Consider the following 17,432-nt stretch of genomic DNA (forward strand, 5'->3'; position numbering starts at 1 on the left):
ATGGTGGAGCTGTCAGAATACTTCTATACCTGTTGTCTGTCTTGTCTTCCATGAGTCCGGACTTGTCCCCTCACACGGTATCCACATCCTGGCCACTTCCGCTCCTGTAAACAGTGGCACAGAAGTAGCAGCCTGTCTCCTTTCTCCTGCCTCCCCTCCCCCAGAGTAGTTGTAAACTCCCTCAGGGCTTGAGGGCTGTTTGGAGGGTTTTTAAAAGTTTTAAATTCAGTTGGTTGTCACCAGGGTGATTTTTTTTTTTCTTTTTTCTTTTTTCTTTCTGGAAGGGGGCAAGCCTTGTTCCCCACCCCCACCTTCCATCCCGGAGGGCAAGGCTGAGAGGTCCCTTTTGTTCTTCCTAGAGAACCTGGTAAACAAACACAAGGCAGTTTTTCCCAGTCCTTGCTTGTGTTGAAGTTTGGAAGTACGACAGTATATTAAAGTCATGATCCAACGCTATACTGGAGCTCCAGTCTGGGGGGCGCGGGGTGTGGCGTGCGGTCCTTTCATGGCATCATGGCACTCAGTCTCACACACGCCCGTTGGACTTGAGAGCGCCCGCGAGCAGCTGTTGCTCAAGCTCAGTGAGGAGTGCCTGCGCTGTTGTCAGGACGGACCACAGAATGAGGCAGAGTAACTGAAATATGCCACTTGTTGATCCTCTTGTCTTTTTCTGGACTTTTGGGACCCCTCCAGATGGAAGCGGATGTGATGTAAAAGTTCCGTGTGGGCCAAGGTGTGGAGTGCTCTGGACTTGTGTCAGAGCCCCAGGAGAGGGCACTTCCTCAGGCTCTGCAGGGGGCCCCAGTGAGTGCCCTAGAAGTAGGAAAAGCCAGTCTGACAGACGTCACCCAACTTCCTCAGCACTGGTCACATCTCAGAAAGAAGAGGCGACCTTACTGATTTAGAGTGGTGTGGAAGGGCATCCAAGAAAGAAGTGTGCGCTCTTCCCAGAACCTGAGAACAGAGTTCGGTGTGGGGGCCATCCTGATAGGGGATCTGGTCAGGTAAGGAGGAAAGCGTTCACAGTTCCCGAGTATTGAACCAGTAACAGTAAAAGTTGTATTGGAGGGACTTGGTGAGTGGAAGGCAATCATCTTCCACAGTTTCGTGGCTTCCACTATGGAAGCCAACCAGAAAGCACGCCGGCCGACGTTTCCCAATACCTGCCTCTGCAGTGTTGAACAGGTTTTTTTGTTAAGAAAATCTCATCCCTCTTCAGAGAACTAGGACCAGATAGCCTGACAGGACAGCCTCCAGCTTACCTTTCCTCTTCCTTTTTTTCTTTTAAATCCTTTCTTTGTGGGCTTCTTTGATTTGAGAGTTTCATTGGAAATAACATGGGTGCTAATCAGAACGGTCATCTTTCAAGGAATACTCAGTTAATATCTTTGTGTTGGGTTGTAAGAAGTAGACTCCGCCTGATTGAAATGTTCTTGAAAACGAACCAGAAGAGTGAGCAAGGGCTCGAGGGCGGGGTCAGGAGCAGCCCCAGCACCGTCCTCGGGGCTTCCGCAGCGGCTCCTCGCTTCCTCATGGTCTCCCCTCTTCCTCATGGCTTGTCCAGGCAAGGAAGACTCTTCTGGCCATTTACCATGAGATCCGACTGTTCCCTTTGCATTCGCGGCCTCGTGTGAGGTTTTGTGCCCTGATCTGCAGTAGGTATTTCTTGTTCATTGGGTGGAGGGGAGAGGCCCCAGGTGAGGGCCTTCTGCGGCTCTGCCCCACTTGTGTGACCTGACGCTGGGTATGTCCAGATCCTGCGGGATTCTGAGTTCATGAACTGGTGCTCTCACAGGGTAGCTGACGACCATCTTGTCACCCTTTCCTTAAAAAAAAAGAAAAAAAAAAAGAAAAAGAGGGCGGTCTGGTCATGGCCTGCCCGTGCCCACCCTTGGTTTGTGGCAGGCCATGGTGGAGGCCCTGCCCTGCACCCTGGTTGGGGGCTGGGGAGGAGATAGGGGATGAGGGAGGGCAGAGCCCCCAAGTGCCTTTCAGAACAGCAAGATCTAATACAGAATAGAAGTGTACAAAAACCAAAAATAGGATTGAGCCTTTTCTTTTTTAAAAAAAGATTTTAAGAACATGGTATTGGATCGGCACAGCAGCAGCAATTGCCATCTTTATATACCGTTAGCAGATGAAATTCGTGGTCCTGAGGGTTTTTTTGAGGCCGGGGGGTGGGGGGGGAGAAGACTGCCTAGCAGAAACGGAAACACGTGGCCTCCCCCACCAGCTAGCAGGCTTGGGGGCAGATAGTGGCAACCCAGGAGGCAGGCCAGCTCTCCCTGCCCTCTCCCCCCGGGGTCCTCCTAGCCCAGGGCACAGAGCAGGAGCCACAGAGCCTTCTTTGTGGCTCTGGGTTTTCCCTTGGTTGAGTCAGAAGTGAAAGAAATGATGAGACGCTGGGAATACTTCTTGGTTCCCAAGACAGGAGGGTCCTTGCTTCACCTGCTCGCCAGGGGCTGGGCCAGTCTGTGGGCAGAGGGCAGGCACGAGTCAGCCCTGGTCCTGAATCGAGCCCAGTCCTGCCATTCAGAGGGGGGTATGGTCCCCGGCAGACCTGGCCACGTGCTTCTTGCAGGATGAGGGGAAGATAGAGACTTGACATCCTCCAGAAGAGGAAATGGAAGAGTATTTCCTTGTACTTTTTGGAGGGAAGAAAAAAGTTGGTGTTGAGCTCTTTCAGAAAGCCCTTTGGTTTGATCAGATCCTCATAAAATAGAGGTCTCTGGTACAAGGAGAAAAAGTTGCTGCCTTGGGGGCTGCTTCATGGAGTGCTTAGCATGTCATCTGTTGTATCCTAGGCATTTGAGCTGGCAACGGGAGATTATTTGTTTGAACCACATTCTGGGGAAGACTACTCCAGAGATGAAGGTGAGTATCGCTGCCTGCCGCGTATCCCAGGCAGGGTCTCCTGAGAGACCTGAGCTTCCGGAGAGTAATGTGTTTCTATACTGAAAGAGAGCTGTGTTCCGGTTTTCAAACGCCCAATTCAGTCACTTTTCCTTGAGCTTGAAGCCCCCTTGGGCACAGTGGATGTGCAGCTCTGTGGAGAGCCCTTGGCCCAAGCTCGCCTAGCCTCCTGCTTGCCCCGGGCCTGGTGCCCAGTGGCCAGGAGAGGACAGGCTGTGGGAACTGCAGAGCCTCTCTGTGGTCCTTGTGTCCACCAGTCTGCTGCCCATTTCTCTGTCCTCTTGGGGAGCTGAGTTGAAAACCGGGGAATTCTGGCTTGAATTCCATCTGTAAACCTGACCATCTCCATGCTTATTTGCTTGCAGTGCTGGGGTGGCCTGGGGGTGAGCTGGGGCCAGTCACCGTTAATGCTCCAGATGGTGCCTGAGGCCCGCCAGCCCCAGGATCCTCTGCATGGATGTGCGCAGACATTGTTGATTTGAATCTATTTTGGATTTTTTACTAATTTCAATTTTTTTCCCTCTTCTTTTATCCCATCCTTCCCTCTGCCCCTCCCATTCCCGTATCCTTTTTTTTCTCTCCTCCATAGACCACATAGCCCACATCATAGAGCTGCTAGGCAGTATCCCAAGGCACTTTGCTCTGTCTGGAAAATATTCTCGGGAATTCTTCAATCGCAGAGGTAGTACCTCATCTTTTTGAAAAGCGCCATGATGCAGACAGAAATGGGACAGCAGCTGCTGATCGTAGCATTAATGGTGACAGACCTGTCTTCTAAATTCAAAAAGCAACCTAGCCAAATTCCTCTGCTGATTTAAAAGTTGAGAGGGCAGACCGCACTCGCCCTGGGCTGTGGTTGCCCCGTGCATCCGTGCTCGCATTACCAGGTGGCGCTCTGTTTCTGTCTGCGCGGGCGGTAGCAGTGTCCGCATGCAGTGTACTGATTAAACTGTCGTGTGTTTCTGTTTTGCTGGCAATGTTTCCCAATGCAGATCACATAGCATTGATCATTGAACTGCTGGGGAAAGTCCCTCGAAAATACGCTATGTTGGGGAAATATTCCAAGGAGTTTTTCACCAGAAAAGGTAACGGTATTTATGCAACGCTAATTTCCAGCATAATCCTCTCCCAAAAGGAGAAATTGTGCATTTCCGTTTGAGCAATGGAGAAAGACCTGGACGTTTACAGCTGGGGAATTCTGCTGAAGAAAACTCTCAAGATATAAGCTCGAACTGTCTCTCGTATCTGTGGAGTTCGGATTTTGTAAGAGCACAACTTTCCTGAAACCCTTGGTCTCCTCCCCACCTCCCTGTCCCAGTCTGAGCTCATGTGTATATTGGTGGATTTGGAAAAAGGAGTTTAAGTGATCTTCAGGATCTCCTTTTTTCTGTTCTTGGAGCCCCAGTGTTTCTGCCACGGAGTGGAGGGAGCCGAGGGGCTGGACTTAACGAATGTCCGTCCCTGTCGTCTTGGGTCTGTTTGAGCTACTAGGGAGTGGCCGTGGGCCTGTGAAGCCCGATGCCCCAAACTCGGAGAAATCAAGTTTTGTTCTCTCGTTGCATTACTTACACTGTGTTGTAGCCGATTTACTTTGATAAGTTCTGTTAATCTTCCCTTGACATGACTCTGAATAGATGTTTCTTTGCCTTGTGTAGTCTTTAATTAGTGATCAGGTTTTTAAAATACCCTAAAGCCCCAGGAATTTATTTTTGAAGGACCCTCCCCATTGCCATTTTCCTTTGTGTGAGCATGTTAGTCCTCTTCGTATTTTCCCAGCTTGGATTTTTTTGCAGGGGGTGACGTGGGCAGTGAGGGCTGCAGCACCCTTTAATAAATAACTTTTAAAGTTGGTTTGAGCAGGACATGGAGTTTCTAGAAATTTCTGAAAGCCCTTGGTACTCTGTTCCTCTCTGCTTTAGCCAGATTTAGAGGACTGGTTTTGACTTTGCATTTTCCTATGAGATAGATGAATTACTCTTTTAGAGGAATAATCCTTTTTTATATCCTTTGGTGATTTTGACCTAATCAGCCCTCATTTCATCCTCTACATATTCTTGTGAAATGCATGGAGACTTGAGAACTGACCGTGCCAAAGCTGGCGATTTCCTGAGCCTCTTACTCTGAGCACAGTGACCCCGACTCCCAGCTGTTCTGGGATCACCCGAGGAGGGGCAGCCTCTGAAGTATGTAACTGATGCAGTTACTCTCTTATTACCCGTTAAAGGCTTATCACAGGAGAAAAGATTGTCAGGGAGAACCGTTCTTCAGACAGCCTGTATTTTGGTTCCCAGAATCTATGTGGTCTTTGCATTTGGGTCCCATGAGCAAGCTCCGTGCACGATTCCCCTCACACGGAGGCCCCGGGAGGCTTGAGGGCAGCAGAATGGCTTTGCCACTGAACCGTGTTCAGCGACAGCTGGGGTGGGAGCGTGCTGTGAGGCTGGGTGTGTCTCATCTTCAGGTCCCCTCCGTGTGGTTGTTACAAAGAAATGTAAGAGGTATCTGTGCAGTGCGTGGCACTCTAGTAGCTCGTGCCATGTCCACTAAGGCAAAGTTGGAAACAAGAGGAAACTTCCAGAAAATGTTACTTGAAAATGGTTGAAGCGAGGGAAAGCTCCAGATGGTTATGGCTTGGGATTCCGTGTGGCTTAAGGAACTCTGATTTCATCAGGCAGACCCCTTCTTCCACACTGGAGAATGTTTTCAGCACCTGGAGAGATGGCAGGAGGACTTGCTGGCAGACGACTTGCAGTGAACCCCCAGCCACGGCTGCCACCATTGTCAGGTGGGGGTTGGAGGGGAGGATGGCAGAGAGCAGCCTAGTTTGTCCTGAAAGAGGGGACATTACTGACCTGCTGATGTTCTTGGGGAGGGGACAGGCACTGCAGGGCACGACCACAGCACCTGCCCCTTCAGCCAAGCAGGGTCTGCCACGGGTGCGTGAGCAGGTTCCAGCGTCAGGCTGTCGGGGGTGACAGCCGAGAAAGGCACGCGGGGATAGTTCCTTTAACTGTGCTGCTGCTGCCTTTGCTCCGCAGTGAGGAGCCGCTTGCAACACCTGGGCTCTGCAGCTCCCTCAGTGCATTGTCCCTGGGGAGGAAGAGGGACCTGAATGGTGAGAGAGTGATGTTGTGGGAGTTATTTGAGGTCATGTGCTGGGACTTGGTCTTGGAGGCAGCTGCTCTGAGCCTCTCGTGCGCTCATGCTTTGCCTGGGCTGCAGACCACCAGGGACAGCTCCTGCTAAGGACAAACCCAGACCTGGCACAGGGCCCAGAAGCCTCGCCTTGGCCCAGCTGGCAGGTGCTGTCTTTACAGGAGAGGCTGATGAGTGATGCATAGTGAACCGATGCCGGGTCGCCAGCAGGTCTCCGCTCAGAGCTGCCCATCCCATAGCCCTTGGTGCTGGCAGGCGATGTTCACACTGGCCTCCCTGTCAGCAGCGCTGCTGGTCCTGGGACTCGGTGTGGTCTGTGCGCAGTCCCGGCCTGCTGCCCCATGGGAGCCCAAGTGCTAGCACAGGACCGTGCTGCTGGAGCGGCAGGTCTCGGTCGCGCATGCGCTTTGGGACTCCCGTGCGTGGGGCAGGTTTGAGGGGCTTGTCCAGCTGCAGAGTGGAAGAGTGTGTTTGGCATCCTTGGTAAATATAGACCGAAAACTCTGTGACCTGGTATTACTTTTCTTCTTCATTTGGATGTAAGGGAGTGTTTGTGACTAGGCAAGACATCCTCTAAAATGACTGGGACTTGAGGCTTTGGTCCTGATCACTGTTGAGTTATAATAACTGGAGACAAGAAGGGACTTAGGCTTGTTAAAAGTCACAGAACTAGTACGGTGATGAATGAGGGCCTGTCGTGAAAACAGATTTCACTGTGTGCCCTAGGATGATGCTACATTAAAGGTGGGCTTTGGTAATGTGTGTGAATATACGTTTTGAAAGTAATGAGATCTTCAGTGTATCCATTAAAGAATTTTTTTAAAAACACCTTTGTAAAAAACAAAACAAAACAAAACACCTTTGTACCAGAACTGATAAAAGCAAAGCTGAATACTTACTAATTTGCTGAAGTCACCTTGGAAAATAGCCAGTGGTTGAGAGGGAGTGAACAGCACCACATTTTTGTGCTCTCTGTGCTCCTGGGTGGAAGCAGATCTCCTCCCCACAGAAGGCCAGGGAGAAAGGAGGCTGTGTGTGTTCGAGCTCGAGATCAAGTGCCGCTAAGTGACATCTCAGTTATTCTGGGTAAAATGGTTGTTACTAGTTTGAGTTATTTCTTGGCCAGGAATTTTTAAAAGGAGCTAGATTTTTTGGCAAACGATGTAGTTCCTGTTCTCACCCTGTTAGGGTTTAATAAGCAGCAAGCTATTCCTTCTGATGCGGACATTAGCCACCAAAGATTGCTCATAAAAATCATCTTGATCAGTGTGTGAAGATGTGCCCCAAGAGAAACAAGCATCTCTGTGAATTCTGTCCCTGTCCTGTCCTGTTACAGTCTGAAGGTGCCCCCCCCCCGCAAATTCATATGTGGGAATCCTAACCCCCCAAATATGGTGGTATTAAGAGGTGGGGCCTTGGGAAAGTACAGAAGGTCATAAAGGCGGAGCCTTCTGGGTGGGACTAGTGCCCTTGTGGAGGAGACCCCAGCCAGCTCCCTCGCTGCATGTGCCCCAGGAGGACATAAGGAGCCCGTGACCCAGAGGAAGGCCTGCAGCAGAAGCCAGTGTGGCTGGCGGCCGCTCCCAGACTATCAGCCTCCAGAACCGTGGGCAAGAAAATAATGTTGGTTTATAAGCCACTCGGTTGTACTCGGTAGAGCAGGCTGACACGGCCCCAGAAGTGAGCTGTCCTCCAGAAGAGCCCTGGCGCTCAAGTGGTGGCATGGACAGTGCCGGCGGGAGCCCACCTCCCTGTGGGTTGAGGCGGCTGCCACCGTTGCAGTAAAGGTCACTGTGTTGAGAATGGAAGTATTAGAGAAGTTGACTTTTTTTTTAATTGCTTTGATTCTAAGTAAGGCCATTGAGTGTGCTGGAATGTGTAGGATGATCTGTGTGTGGGACCAGAGACCTTGAATTGCTACTGGAGACTTCAGGGCGCGCATGAAACCTGCGTGTCCGCAGTATTGGCAGCGTCCTGCCCTCCCATGTCCCAGGCTGTGGCCGCGGGGTTGCAGCGCGGCCCTGGACGGACCAAGCGCTGCGGGGAGCTCTGTAAACGAGACACTCTGTTCGTGTTCTTCGTTCTCCGTTTGAGATGGGAGCTGCTGGAAAGGTTGTGATGCTGCCCAGAATCACCCCAGATCACCAGATGGCCCGATTTCTGGGAAGCGTGGGGCCGCTGTGGCTGGGCAGGGTGTGCTGGCCGCGGGGGATGGCCGGGTGACCGCGCGGGGGGCCGCGCGCGCAGGAGTCCTCTCCACAGGAGATGGGTGCGGTGCAGGCACCTAGAAAAGGCTTCTCACGCCAGTGAATCTGACACGTAGTTGTGGACGACTTGCGTGACAGTCGGACTTCAAACATGAGTTCTGAGTGGTGAGGTTCTGGGCGCGATCCGAGGCTCGCTGTGTCTTTTTACAGCCTGGTGCAGAGGGGGCACCCGAGGGCTTCATACACTCAGAAACCGGAGCCCTGTTCCATCTTGGTTTTTGGAGGTCTTCGTGAGCCAAAAGCAGGTGGCACTGTGTTCTCTCAGCCTGGACGCCCTTGCAGCAATCCCGCACCTCTCACGGGGCCCTGTTGGAAGGCTGCACCGTCCAGGCACCCCCCACCCAGGGTTGGGGTGCGAGACGGGAGGACGCTGTAGCCATGATGCCACTGCGTAGAGGCCGACTCAGGACACCGAACACAGCAGACACTTTGGAAAAGAACAGACCCCAGGCCACAGCTGACCATAGGTCCGAATCTGTGTTTTAATCATTTCAATTTGAGTTTAAGCATATACTGCCAAAAAGTGATGAAATTATTGCCGTAACAGGTTCAGTCAGAGCTCACCCCATGTACTCCCATCGCTCATTGTGAGCTGCTAACCAGTGGGGGGAGTGTTTGGACGCGCATTAACTGTGTTGGAATTCTTTCAGTTGTCACTCTGTGGTAAGATTTGTACCCTTTTTAAAAAGAGCAGCTTTATCGAGAAGCGATCTCTTGCATCCCATGCGTTTCCAGGTGTACAGCTGAGTAGTTTCTGACACGTTCCAGAGTCAGGCAGCCGTCTTCACTCTCCCTGAGAAAGCCACCGCCTGTTAGCCCTCGCTCTGCATTCTCCCTCAGCACCCCCGCCCGTCACCTCGCGTCGGTGGGATCCTGTGGCCTGTGCTCTCGGGTCCCTCCACTGCTTTTGGGACTGTGGGCTTCGTGTGTATGCAGAGACGTGCCTGCTTGCCCACTCGTCTGTTGACGGCTGGGTGGATCCTGTTTTCAGTCTTCGGCTCTTAGGCATAATGGTGCCGGGAGCTTGTAACAGCTGTTGGGTGGACGCGTTTTCATGGCTCTTGAATCTGTGTGTATGATGGTGAAGTGTAAAACTTCAATTGGAATCAAGTCTAACTTTTTACGCTTTCTTTTGTTACTTGTTTTTGCTTTTACTTTTTTAATGTATTTTTTAAAATTATAATGTATGATTTGTTTCAGGGGTCCTGGTCTGTGACCCCCCCAGTCTCCTATAACACCAGAGCTCACTACGGCACATGTCCTCCCCAGTGTCCATCACCCCGGTGTTACTTGTACTTTTCATGTCCATTCAGGAAACCATTGCCTACTTCACGGTCCTGGAGATTATCCTTTTGTTTTCTACAGAGAATTTTTTTTTTTTTTTTTAAAGGAGGCTCCATGCCTAATGCGGAGCTCAACGCAGAGTTTGAACTCACCACCCTGAGATCCAGACTTGAGTTGAGATCAAGGGTCAGAGGCTTAACTGACTGAGCTACAAGTTCAGTCATGATCTCAGGGTTGTGAGGTTGAGCCCCACTTTGGGCTCTGTGCTAGGTGTGGAGTCTGCTTTGGATTCTGTCTCTCCCTCTGCTCCTCCCCACCCCTTCATGCACGTGTGTGTGCACCTTCCCTATCTCTAAATAAAAAATAAGATAGGGGCGCCTGGGTGGCTCAGTGGGTTAAGCCGCTGCCTTCGGCTCAGGTCATGATCTCAGGATCCTGGGATCGAGTCCCGCATCAGGCTCTCTGCTCAGCGGGGAGCCTGCTTCCTCCTCTCTCTCTGCCTGCCTCTCTGCCTACTTGTAATCTCTCTCTGTCAAATAAATAAATAAAATCTTTAAAAAATAATAATAATAATAAAAAAAATAAAAAATAAGATAAAAATAATAAAAATTAAAAAGCATTCTGATAATCTAGGATTGGCAAATATATTTGTAGTCCCAAAGCCTTGACTTGGTGGTGGGGGGCAGGGCTGGGCTGCCGAGGTCAGGGCCATCCATCCAGCCTTGTTGGGCTCCAGAGGAAAGAGTCAGTGATTCTTAGCATTCTTTAAGAAGGAAAGGAAGCTCAGTTTAAAAAATAAAGACTGGCACTATTAAGTGTCTTATTATTTGCAAACTTTGAATGAAACATACCTTGGTATATTTTCCTAGGCAAGAAAAAATCATCAAGGTAAAAATTTGTTGACCTATCAGGAGCTACTTGTATAATAAGAAATAGTGGTCTCAATTTTTCCCCCCTCATTTTGGTCTCTTATTTCCCTCCCTTACACGTGTTATTATTTTATTTTGTATTCTAAGTGGTGGGAGTGGCTTGGCTGCATTTCCCGCATGTGATTTGCGGGGCTGGAGCTGTGGAGTGGACCCAAGGTCCTTCCTTAACCAGGTGAGGCTGTCCTGCCGGTAGCAGCTGCACAGGCTTGGGGACTTAGAGTTTATTACGGAACATTTATCAACTATTGTTTTCTTTCCTTTTTTTTCCCCTTCGTATCGAATGTCTAGTTAACATTTAGTTAACATACAGTGCAATATTGGTTTCAGGAGTAGAATTCAGTGATGATCACTTATCTACAACACCCAGTGCTCATCACGAGGGTCCTCCTCAGTCCCCACGCCCTGTCCCTCCACCCGCCTCCCCTTCAGGTGCCCTCTGTTCGTTCTCTATCAGTGAGACTCTTAGGGCCGGTTGCCTGGGGGGCTTGGTCGCAACCATCTGCCTTCAGCTCAGGTCAGGGGATCGAGCCCTGCCTCAGGCTCCTTGCTCAGCGGGGAGCCTGCTTCTCCCCCACTCCCCCGCCCCCCCCCGCCCCCGCCTGCTGCTCCCCCTGCTTGTGCTCTCGCTCTCTCTGTCAAATAAATAAAATCTTAAAAAAAAGAAAAAAGTCTGTTATGGCTTGTTTCTCTCTCTCTTTTTCCTTTCTGCTGTGTTCATCTGTTTTGTTTCTTAAATTCCATGTATGAGTGAAGTCATACTTTATCAACTGTTTAGAAGACTGTGTTTCATATTGAATTGAACATACTAACTTGTGCATGTAATCATAGGGCCTAGGCGAGTTTATGTCCTGCGTTTTTCTTGGCACATTTTTCCAGCTGTCTGCGTGGCCACATGTTTGCTCCTTGGGAGGCTGTTCCGTATTCTGTGATGCGCTGTTGTGCTGTGGTCAGTACCTATCAGTGCCTAAAACTGTTCTGCACGTTTCCTGTTTCCTGTTTTCCTGACAGGCTCTTTGCACATAGTTTTCTGTGTGGAATTACCTGGTGGAAGGAAGATAGATATTCTAGTCTGTTCTTCAGAAATCTCTGTTGGCTCTCAGCCCATTAGGTATGAATACAGATTGCCCTGGTCTTCTGCAGTGTGCTGTCTTCATCAGTGTTCTTATGCAGATTTTAAGGTGGCTGTCTCCAGTAAAGCTTCTTTCTTTACATGGAAGATTGTACTTAATTTGATGCATTTTAGTTTGAAACCAGCTCCCTCAGAAAGCCATTCCTTCCTTGTTCTGGGCAAACTGTGCGTCTTAGCAGGTACATCCGTTCGTGAGCTTGGGGCATGTCAGAAGAGATGAAGGTCAGTGAAGTTCTCTCCCCTTTCCAAAGAACTTGCCTTTAGCTTGTTGTGTGTGAACTTTCTTAGTTTCCTTCGGCTGGCTCTGCTGAAAGCCACAGTCACTGTAAAACCCCATAATGAAGCTGGAGTTCGGGGGCACCTGCTTTGCCTTCCTAGGGACTGTGGAAATTACTCTTGTGATCATGTTCTTCTAGTCTTCTTTTCTTTTAGTACCAAATATTCTGCCATGTAATTAAGTATTAAGTAGTATTCATCGAGCGGATGGAGCGTGGTTTGTTGTTTTTTTAAGCCCTATTCTCCTGTTAGTGAGCACTTGTAATTGTGCACGTCCCTCTCACTTTGCAGTGTGTGTGATTTGGGGCATGGGCTGGTGGGTGCTGGAGCTCCGGGGCTGGGATTGCAGATGCAAGGGGGTGAACTTGGAGTGGCAGCTTGGACTCTGTGCTTAGGGACATGGTCTTCCTTCCACAGGAGGGAGCCCTCTCCTCTCAGATGGCAGGTCCACCTCCCTCGGAAAACAGACCAGACCGACCAACAGTTCTATACCTGTGCTGAAATCTGTCCTCTGTCCTTGTCCTCAGAGTATTTTCCGCACCATCCTCTGACAGAGGACGTTCTTCCGAATCCTGTGCATGCCCGATTACAGCTCTGTAGACACACCGTTTCCCAGGAGTGTCACTGAGAGAGCATGTGGGCCGAATGGAAAGATCCTTGTGGGTGGAATTATAGTCGTTTCTGCTTGTGTTTTTTGATTTTCTGCAACGTGTTTTTATCATCTTTGTGATGAAAGAAGGGGGGGAGGTGGGCTAAGTTGAGATGCATAAATTGGTGAGCCAGGCCAGGTATGTGGGGTGGGAAGACCTTTGTAATGCACACCATGAGGAGAGTCCCTGATGGCTCAGGTGCTAGCTGGGTGTGGAGGCGGAGGGGACAGGAGCTCAGGCCTGAGCCCGTGCGGGGAGTGGGCGCTGGGAGGGCTTCCCTCACCTGCGGGAGCTGCTCCTGAGGCCTCTCCAGGGGTAGGGGTGGGGTGTCCTTTGCAGATGTCTAACTGGTAAAAAAAAAAAAAGGGTGAACCGTGAGAGACTATGGACTCTTAAAAACAATCTGAGGCTTTTGAAGTGGCGGGGGGTGGGAGGTTGGGGGAATCAGGTGGTGGGTATTAGAGAGGGCACGGATTGCATGGAGCACTGGATGTGGTGCAAAAAAAATGAATACTGTTATGCTGAAAATAAAAAAATAAAAAAATAAATTTACCAAAAAAAAAAAAAAAAAAAAAAAAAGGGAGTTACTCGTCATGAAAGGGATCCTCACCTTTCGGTAGTTTAACTTGTGACAACTTTTGTTCCTGTCCTGGAAAAGGCTGTTGTCCTACCATCAACCGGATCGTCAGTCCCTGTAGCTTGTCAGTGGGGGCTGCTCGCAACCTCCGCCTTGTATGTGCAGCCAGCACATTGGCACAGTCTACCTTCAAGATCCCATGTCCTGCTCTCTCAGATGTTGGAGCACATGTGTAGAAATGAATGGTATTTGATTCAGGTCGGCCTCTAAGGCGGGGTTGTTTGCTACAGTAGCCGCTAGCAGCTGGTGAAATTTGAACAAAGGGGAACTTGGGCTCCTCAGTCACACTGATAACCACGTCTCAGGGCTCAGTGGTCCCCTCCTGCTCGCAGCTGCCCTGTCAGGGAGATAAAGTGCATCTCTGCCACCAGAGAAAGTTCTGACGGCGCTGCTCTAGAGGGAGAGACTTCCTTCTCTCTGCATGGTCACATGCAGAAGTCATGCTCCAGGGGGTTTATATAGTGTGTATCTTCAAGCTTTTTCTAAGTCTGTTTATAGACTGCAAGAGATCCCACATTGGTGGGAGAATAGCACCTTTGTCGTTCTTTGCTAAGGAAAACATTCTGGGTGGGAGCGCCCCTCACTGGCTCCGGAGGAGCCACGCGACTCTCAAGGATCTCGGGGTCGTGAGTTTGAGCCCCACATTGGGTGTAGAGTTGACTAAAAATATATACATACATAAACGCAAAAAAAAAAAAAAAGAGAGAGAGAAAAGAAAAGAAAACATTCCGAGTGGAGTCGACACCTCTGCTCATTTAAAAAAAACCTGGAACTGATTCAAGTGGACTGTTCCCTGTTTGATGAACCCCTTATTTGCATTCACCAAGCTTACTTGAAATATGACACAGCCTTGTAGACCTTGAAGGACGACCATCTTGGGGGGAAGCTGGCTTGTTCGTTGTGGCTTAGTGGCTTAGTGTTGGGCAGGTAGGTGTCTGCTTCCTCACACGCCTGGCTGGACCACCCATGGGAAATGCACATCTGGAGCTTTCTTGACCCTGCCTGTTTCTTCCCTGTAGGAGAACTGCGGCACATCACCAAGTTAAAGCCCTGGAGCCTCTTTGACGTCCTTGTGGAAAAGTACGGTTGGCCCCACGAAGATGCTGCACAGTTTACAGATTTCCTGATCCCCATGTTAGAAATGGTTCCAGAAAAACGAGCCTCAGCTGGCGAATGCCTTCGGCATCCTTGGTTGAATTCTTAGCAGATTCTACAAATAGAGCATTCTGAGCTAGCAAATGTTTTCCAGTGCATTGGACCTAAACGGTGACTCTCATTCTTTAACAGGATTACAAGTGAGCTGGCTTCATCCTCAGACCTTTATTTTGCTTTGAGGTACTGTTGTTTGACATTTTGCTTTTTGTGCACTGTGATCCTGGGGAAGGGTAGTCTTTTGTCTTCAGCTTAGTAGTTTACTGACCCACTCTCTTCTGGAAACAATAACATGTCTCGAAGCATTGTTTGTGTCGTGTGACATTCAAATGTCAGTTTTTTTGAACGAAAAATACTTTCCCCCTTGTGTTTTGGCAGGTTTTGTAACTATTTATGAAGAAATATTTTAGCTGAGTACTATATAATTTACAATCTTAAGAAATTATCAAGTTGGAACCAAGAAATAGCAAGGAAATGTATAATTTTATCTTCCGGCAAAGGGACATCATTCCTGTACTATAGTGTATGTAAATGCACCTGTAAATGTTAATCTCCATTAAATATGGGATGGGGACTCAAATTTCAGAAAAGCTACCAAGTCTTGAGTGCTTTGTAGCCTGAGTTGCATGTAGCGGACTTGAACTGCTCCCAGGAGTGGGGCAGACTTTTCATTCCATAACAGTCCTTTTACATCGAATTTTAAAAGAAGTGGCTCTGAGTTATGTCATTCCCTATATGGCACTTTAAAGCAAGACATGCTTTCATTCTAAAATACGTATTATAGTTTTAGCACTCCCATTCATATTTTTGCATATTTTAAAAAGTACTTTAAAGGAAAAAGAGCAATTTCCCTTTAAAAATGTGATAGCCCGGTACCATGTGGTGTTGCCTCCTCCAAACACTGTAAGTTAAACTCTACGTAGATTAAATTGGACAACAAAACCATGTGCAGTGTGTGGAATGAGAAAAAACAAAATATATATGTATATATATATATTTTTCGGAGAAGTTTGCTTGTGTTTGTCCAAAACCCAGGTATGGTATGCACAGTTAGCAGTGCAGCGGGCACGAGCCTGGCGTCTGCGAGGTCGCGGGGATCGCGCTCATTCCGTAGGCGGTTAACTGTGTGGCTGTGACGACATCACTAGCTTTTTCATTGTCTTCCCATGCACTGAGGTTGAAAAAACGATTTTCCCTTTGCAGGTTGCACACGATTTTTGTTGATGCATTTCCTTAATATTGTAGAATCCAGGACACAAACCATAGTAGGCAATACAATTTTAGAATGTAATATATGGAGGTGTATTTAGCCTCTTTTAGAAGTCAGTGGATTGAATGTCAGGTTTTTAAAAAAATTTTACATTCATTAAGGTGCCTCGTTTTTCTTGACTTTGTCCATTAACATTTATCCATATGCCTTTGCAATAACTAGATTGTGAAAAGATAACAAGTGTTGTAATAATAATCCATTGTTTGAGGTGCTTGCAGTTGTCTTAAAAATTAAAGTGTTTTGGTTTTTTTTTTCCAGACATTGCCTTGGTCATTGGCCTATATTTGAAGCGATAGAATCAACAAACATTCGCTCTCCTTTTAGTGTAGCGTAACCCCAACTAAAGAAGTACCCGCATTCCCATTGCAGGGAAGGTAGCTGTAGAACATGCTTAAGCCTTATTACAGGAAATCATTGTTTTTTAAGAGTAGAATATGGACCTAAAAGAATTGCTATAGGACAGATGCACTACCTAGGATTTCAGTAATTCTTTTTCACTCCCCTTCCATCAGAAACTAACTGCATTGTGTTTGAGCATTGCAAATTTTCTTTTTAACTGTATTCACCTTGAGGGAACAGACACATCCCTTCAGGCGTTACCATGGTATCACCTATCGGGGTGAGACAGAGCGTAACCACTTCCGTAGGCATCGCACATGCTGTGTTCTGACAAGGCTGGAGGTTATCCCGCCGGTTCTGCGACAGATGGTTGCTGCAGTTTCCATAGGAGCCGTTCTCACCAGAACCACAAAGCACATGTCTTCCCTAACTCGGAAAAATCTGTGTCAGGGTTTGTAGCACACATGAATGAACTTGATCTAATGCAGTTTTGGCTCATGTTAGAAAATAAACTCGATTGTTGGGAATTTGGAAAGATCTGTCCCTTACACAATGTAAAAAAGTTCTAGAAGGAATGTACATTTGTATTAGGTATAGTCTGGTTTGTAGCAGAAGCTCGGTGGCTTGATGAGAGAGAATACTGCGCTGAAGGAGCGGCGTGGTGCGTGGCTCACTGAGGCCAGCTCGGTGGTTTCAGTGAATGTCCTGGCTTTTCCTCTCGTTAGTCTGTGCCAAGTCTTCCTGGAAAAGGACAAGCAGTGGATCGTGAACGTGGCAGATGAGAAGCTGGCTGTCTGGAAATTAGAACCGCTCAAAGGCCAAAAAAAAGCAAGTTTAGAGGCTTCAGGAATGCAAACTTTTCAGGTGAAAATTGATTTACTCACTTGCCTCTTCTTGTACGTGAATCATTCCTAGTTAGTTAAACACGATAAACTGCTTTTCTCCTTGGGTAGAGAACTTCAGTTTCAATTCACAGTTGAGATTATTCCTTAAATTCCACTTTTTCCTCCATTATTGTTTTTGTAACTTGAATGAAATTCTGGTAGAGACAATATTTGAGAGTGTATGTGCCCTTCATCAAGGAGTCAAAGAATAAAAGAGATTCTGCAGTTCATAGAAAAGCTTCTCTATCATTATTTGTGTCGTAGGCAGATTCATCACAGGAATTTTAAATCCTTAGGACAGTCCTTTGAAAGAGGTGAAGGCTGCCGCTCACTGTGCTGATAGTTAATTAACCACCTTTGTTCTGTGAAACCTCGGGCCGGGTGACGTGAAGCGGTGATTTCTTGGACAAGTGTTTCTTTAGCGAATACCGTAAGTAGAGTGTTGTTTGCCAAGTCAAGAAGGGTGAAGTTGACTTCAAGTTCTTTTAAAACTTGAAGCTGATTAGAACTGAGCCCTAAATGCAGCTTTCTTCCTGTACCATGATT

General features: G+C 48.3%; 1 protein-coding gene across 3 annotated transcripts in view; it reads left to right on the forward strand.

The window, feature by feature from the left end:
- SRPK2 (SRSF protein kinase 2) overlaps positions 1-17,123 on the forward strand; it is a 146,045-nt gene extending 128,922 nt beyond the window's left edge. Inside the window, exons 13-16 of one of the 3 annotated variants that reach the window (XM_044245844.1) lie at positions 2,805-2,874; positions 3,503-3,595; positions 3,906-3,998; positions 14,261-17,123. In XM_044245844.1, the coding sequence (XP_044101779.1) occupies positions 2,805-2,874; positions 3,503-3,595; positions 3,906-3,998; positions 14,261-14,445 (441 nt within the window). In that variant the 3' untranslated portion in view covers positions 14,446-17,123. The remainder of the gene's footprint in view (positions 1-2,804; positions 2,875-3,502; positions 3,596-3,905; positions 3,999-14,260) is intronic. The other 2 variants (XM_044245845.1, XM_044245846.1) reach the window with 2 other exon arrangements.
- The last annotated feature ends 309 nt before the right edge of the window (positions 17,124-17,432 follow it).

The sequence above is a fragment of the Neovison vison genome, chromosome 4, assembly GCF_020171115.1.
Source record: "Neovison vison isolate M4711 chromosome 4, ASM_NN_V1, whole genome shotgun sequence".
Classification (NCBI taxonomy): domain Eukaryota; kingdom Metazoa; phylum Chordata; class Mammalia; order Carnivora; family Mustelidae; genus Neogale; species Neogale vison.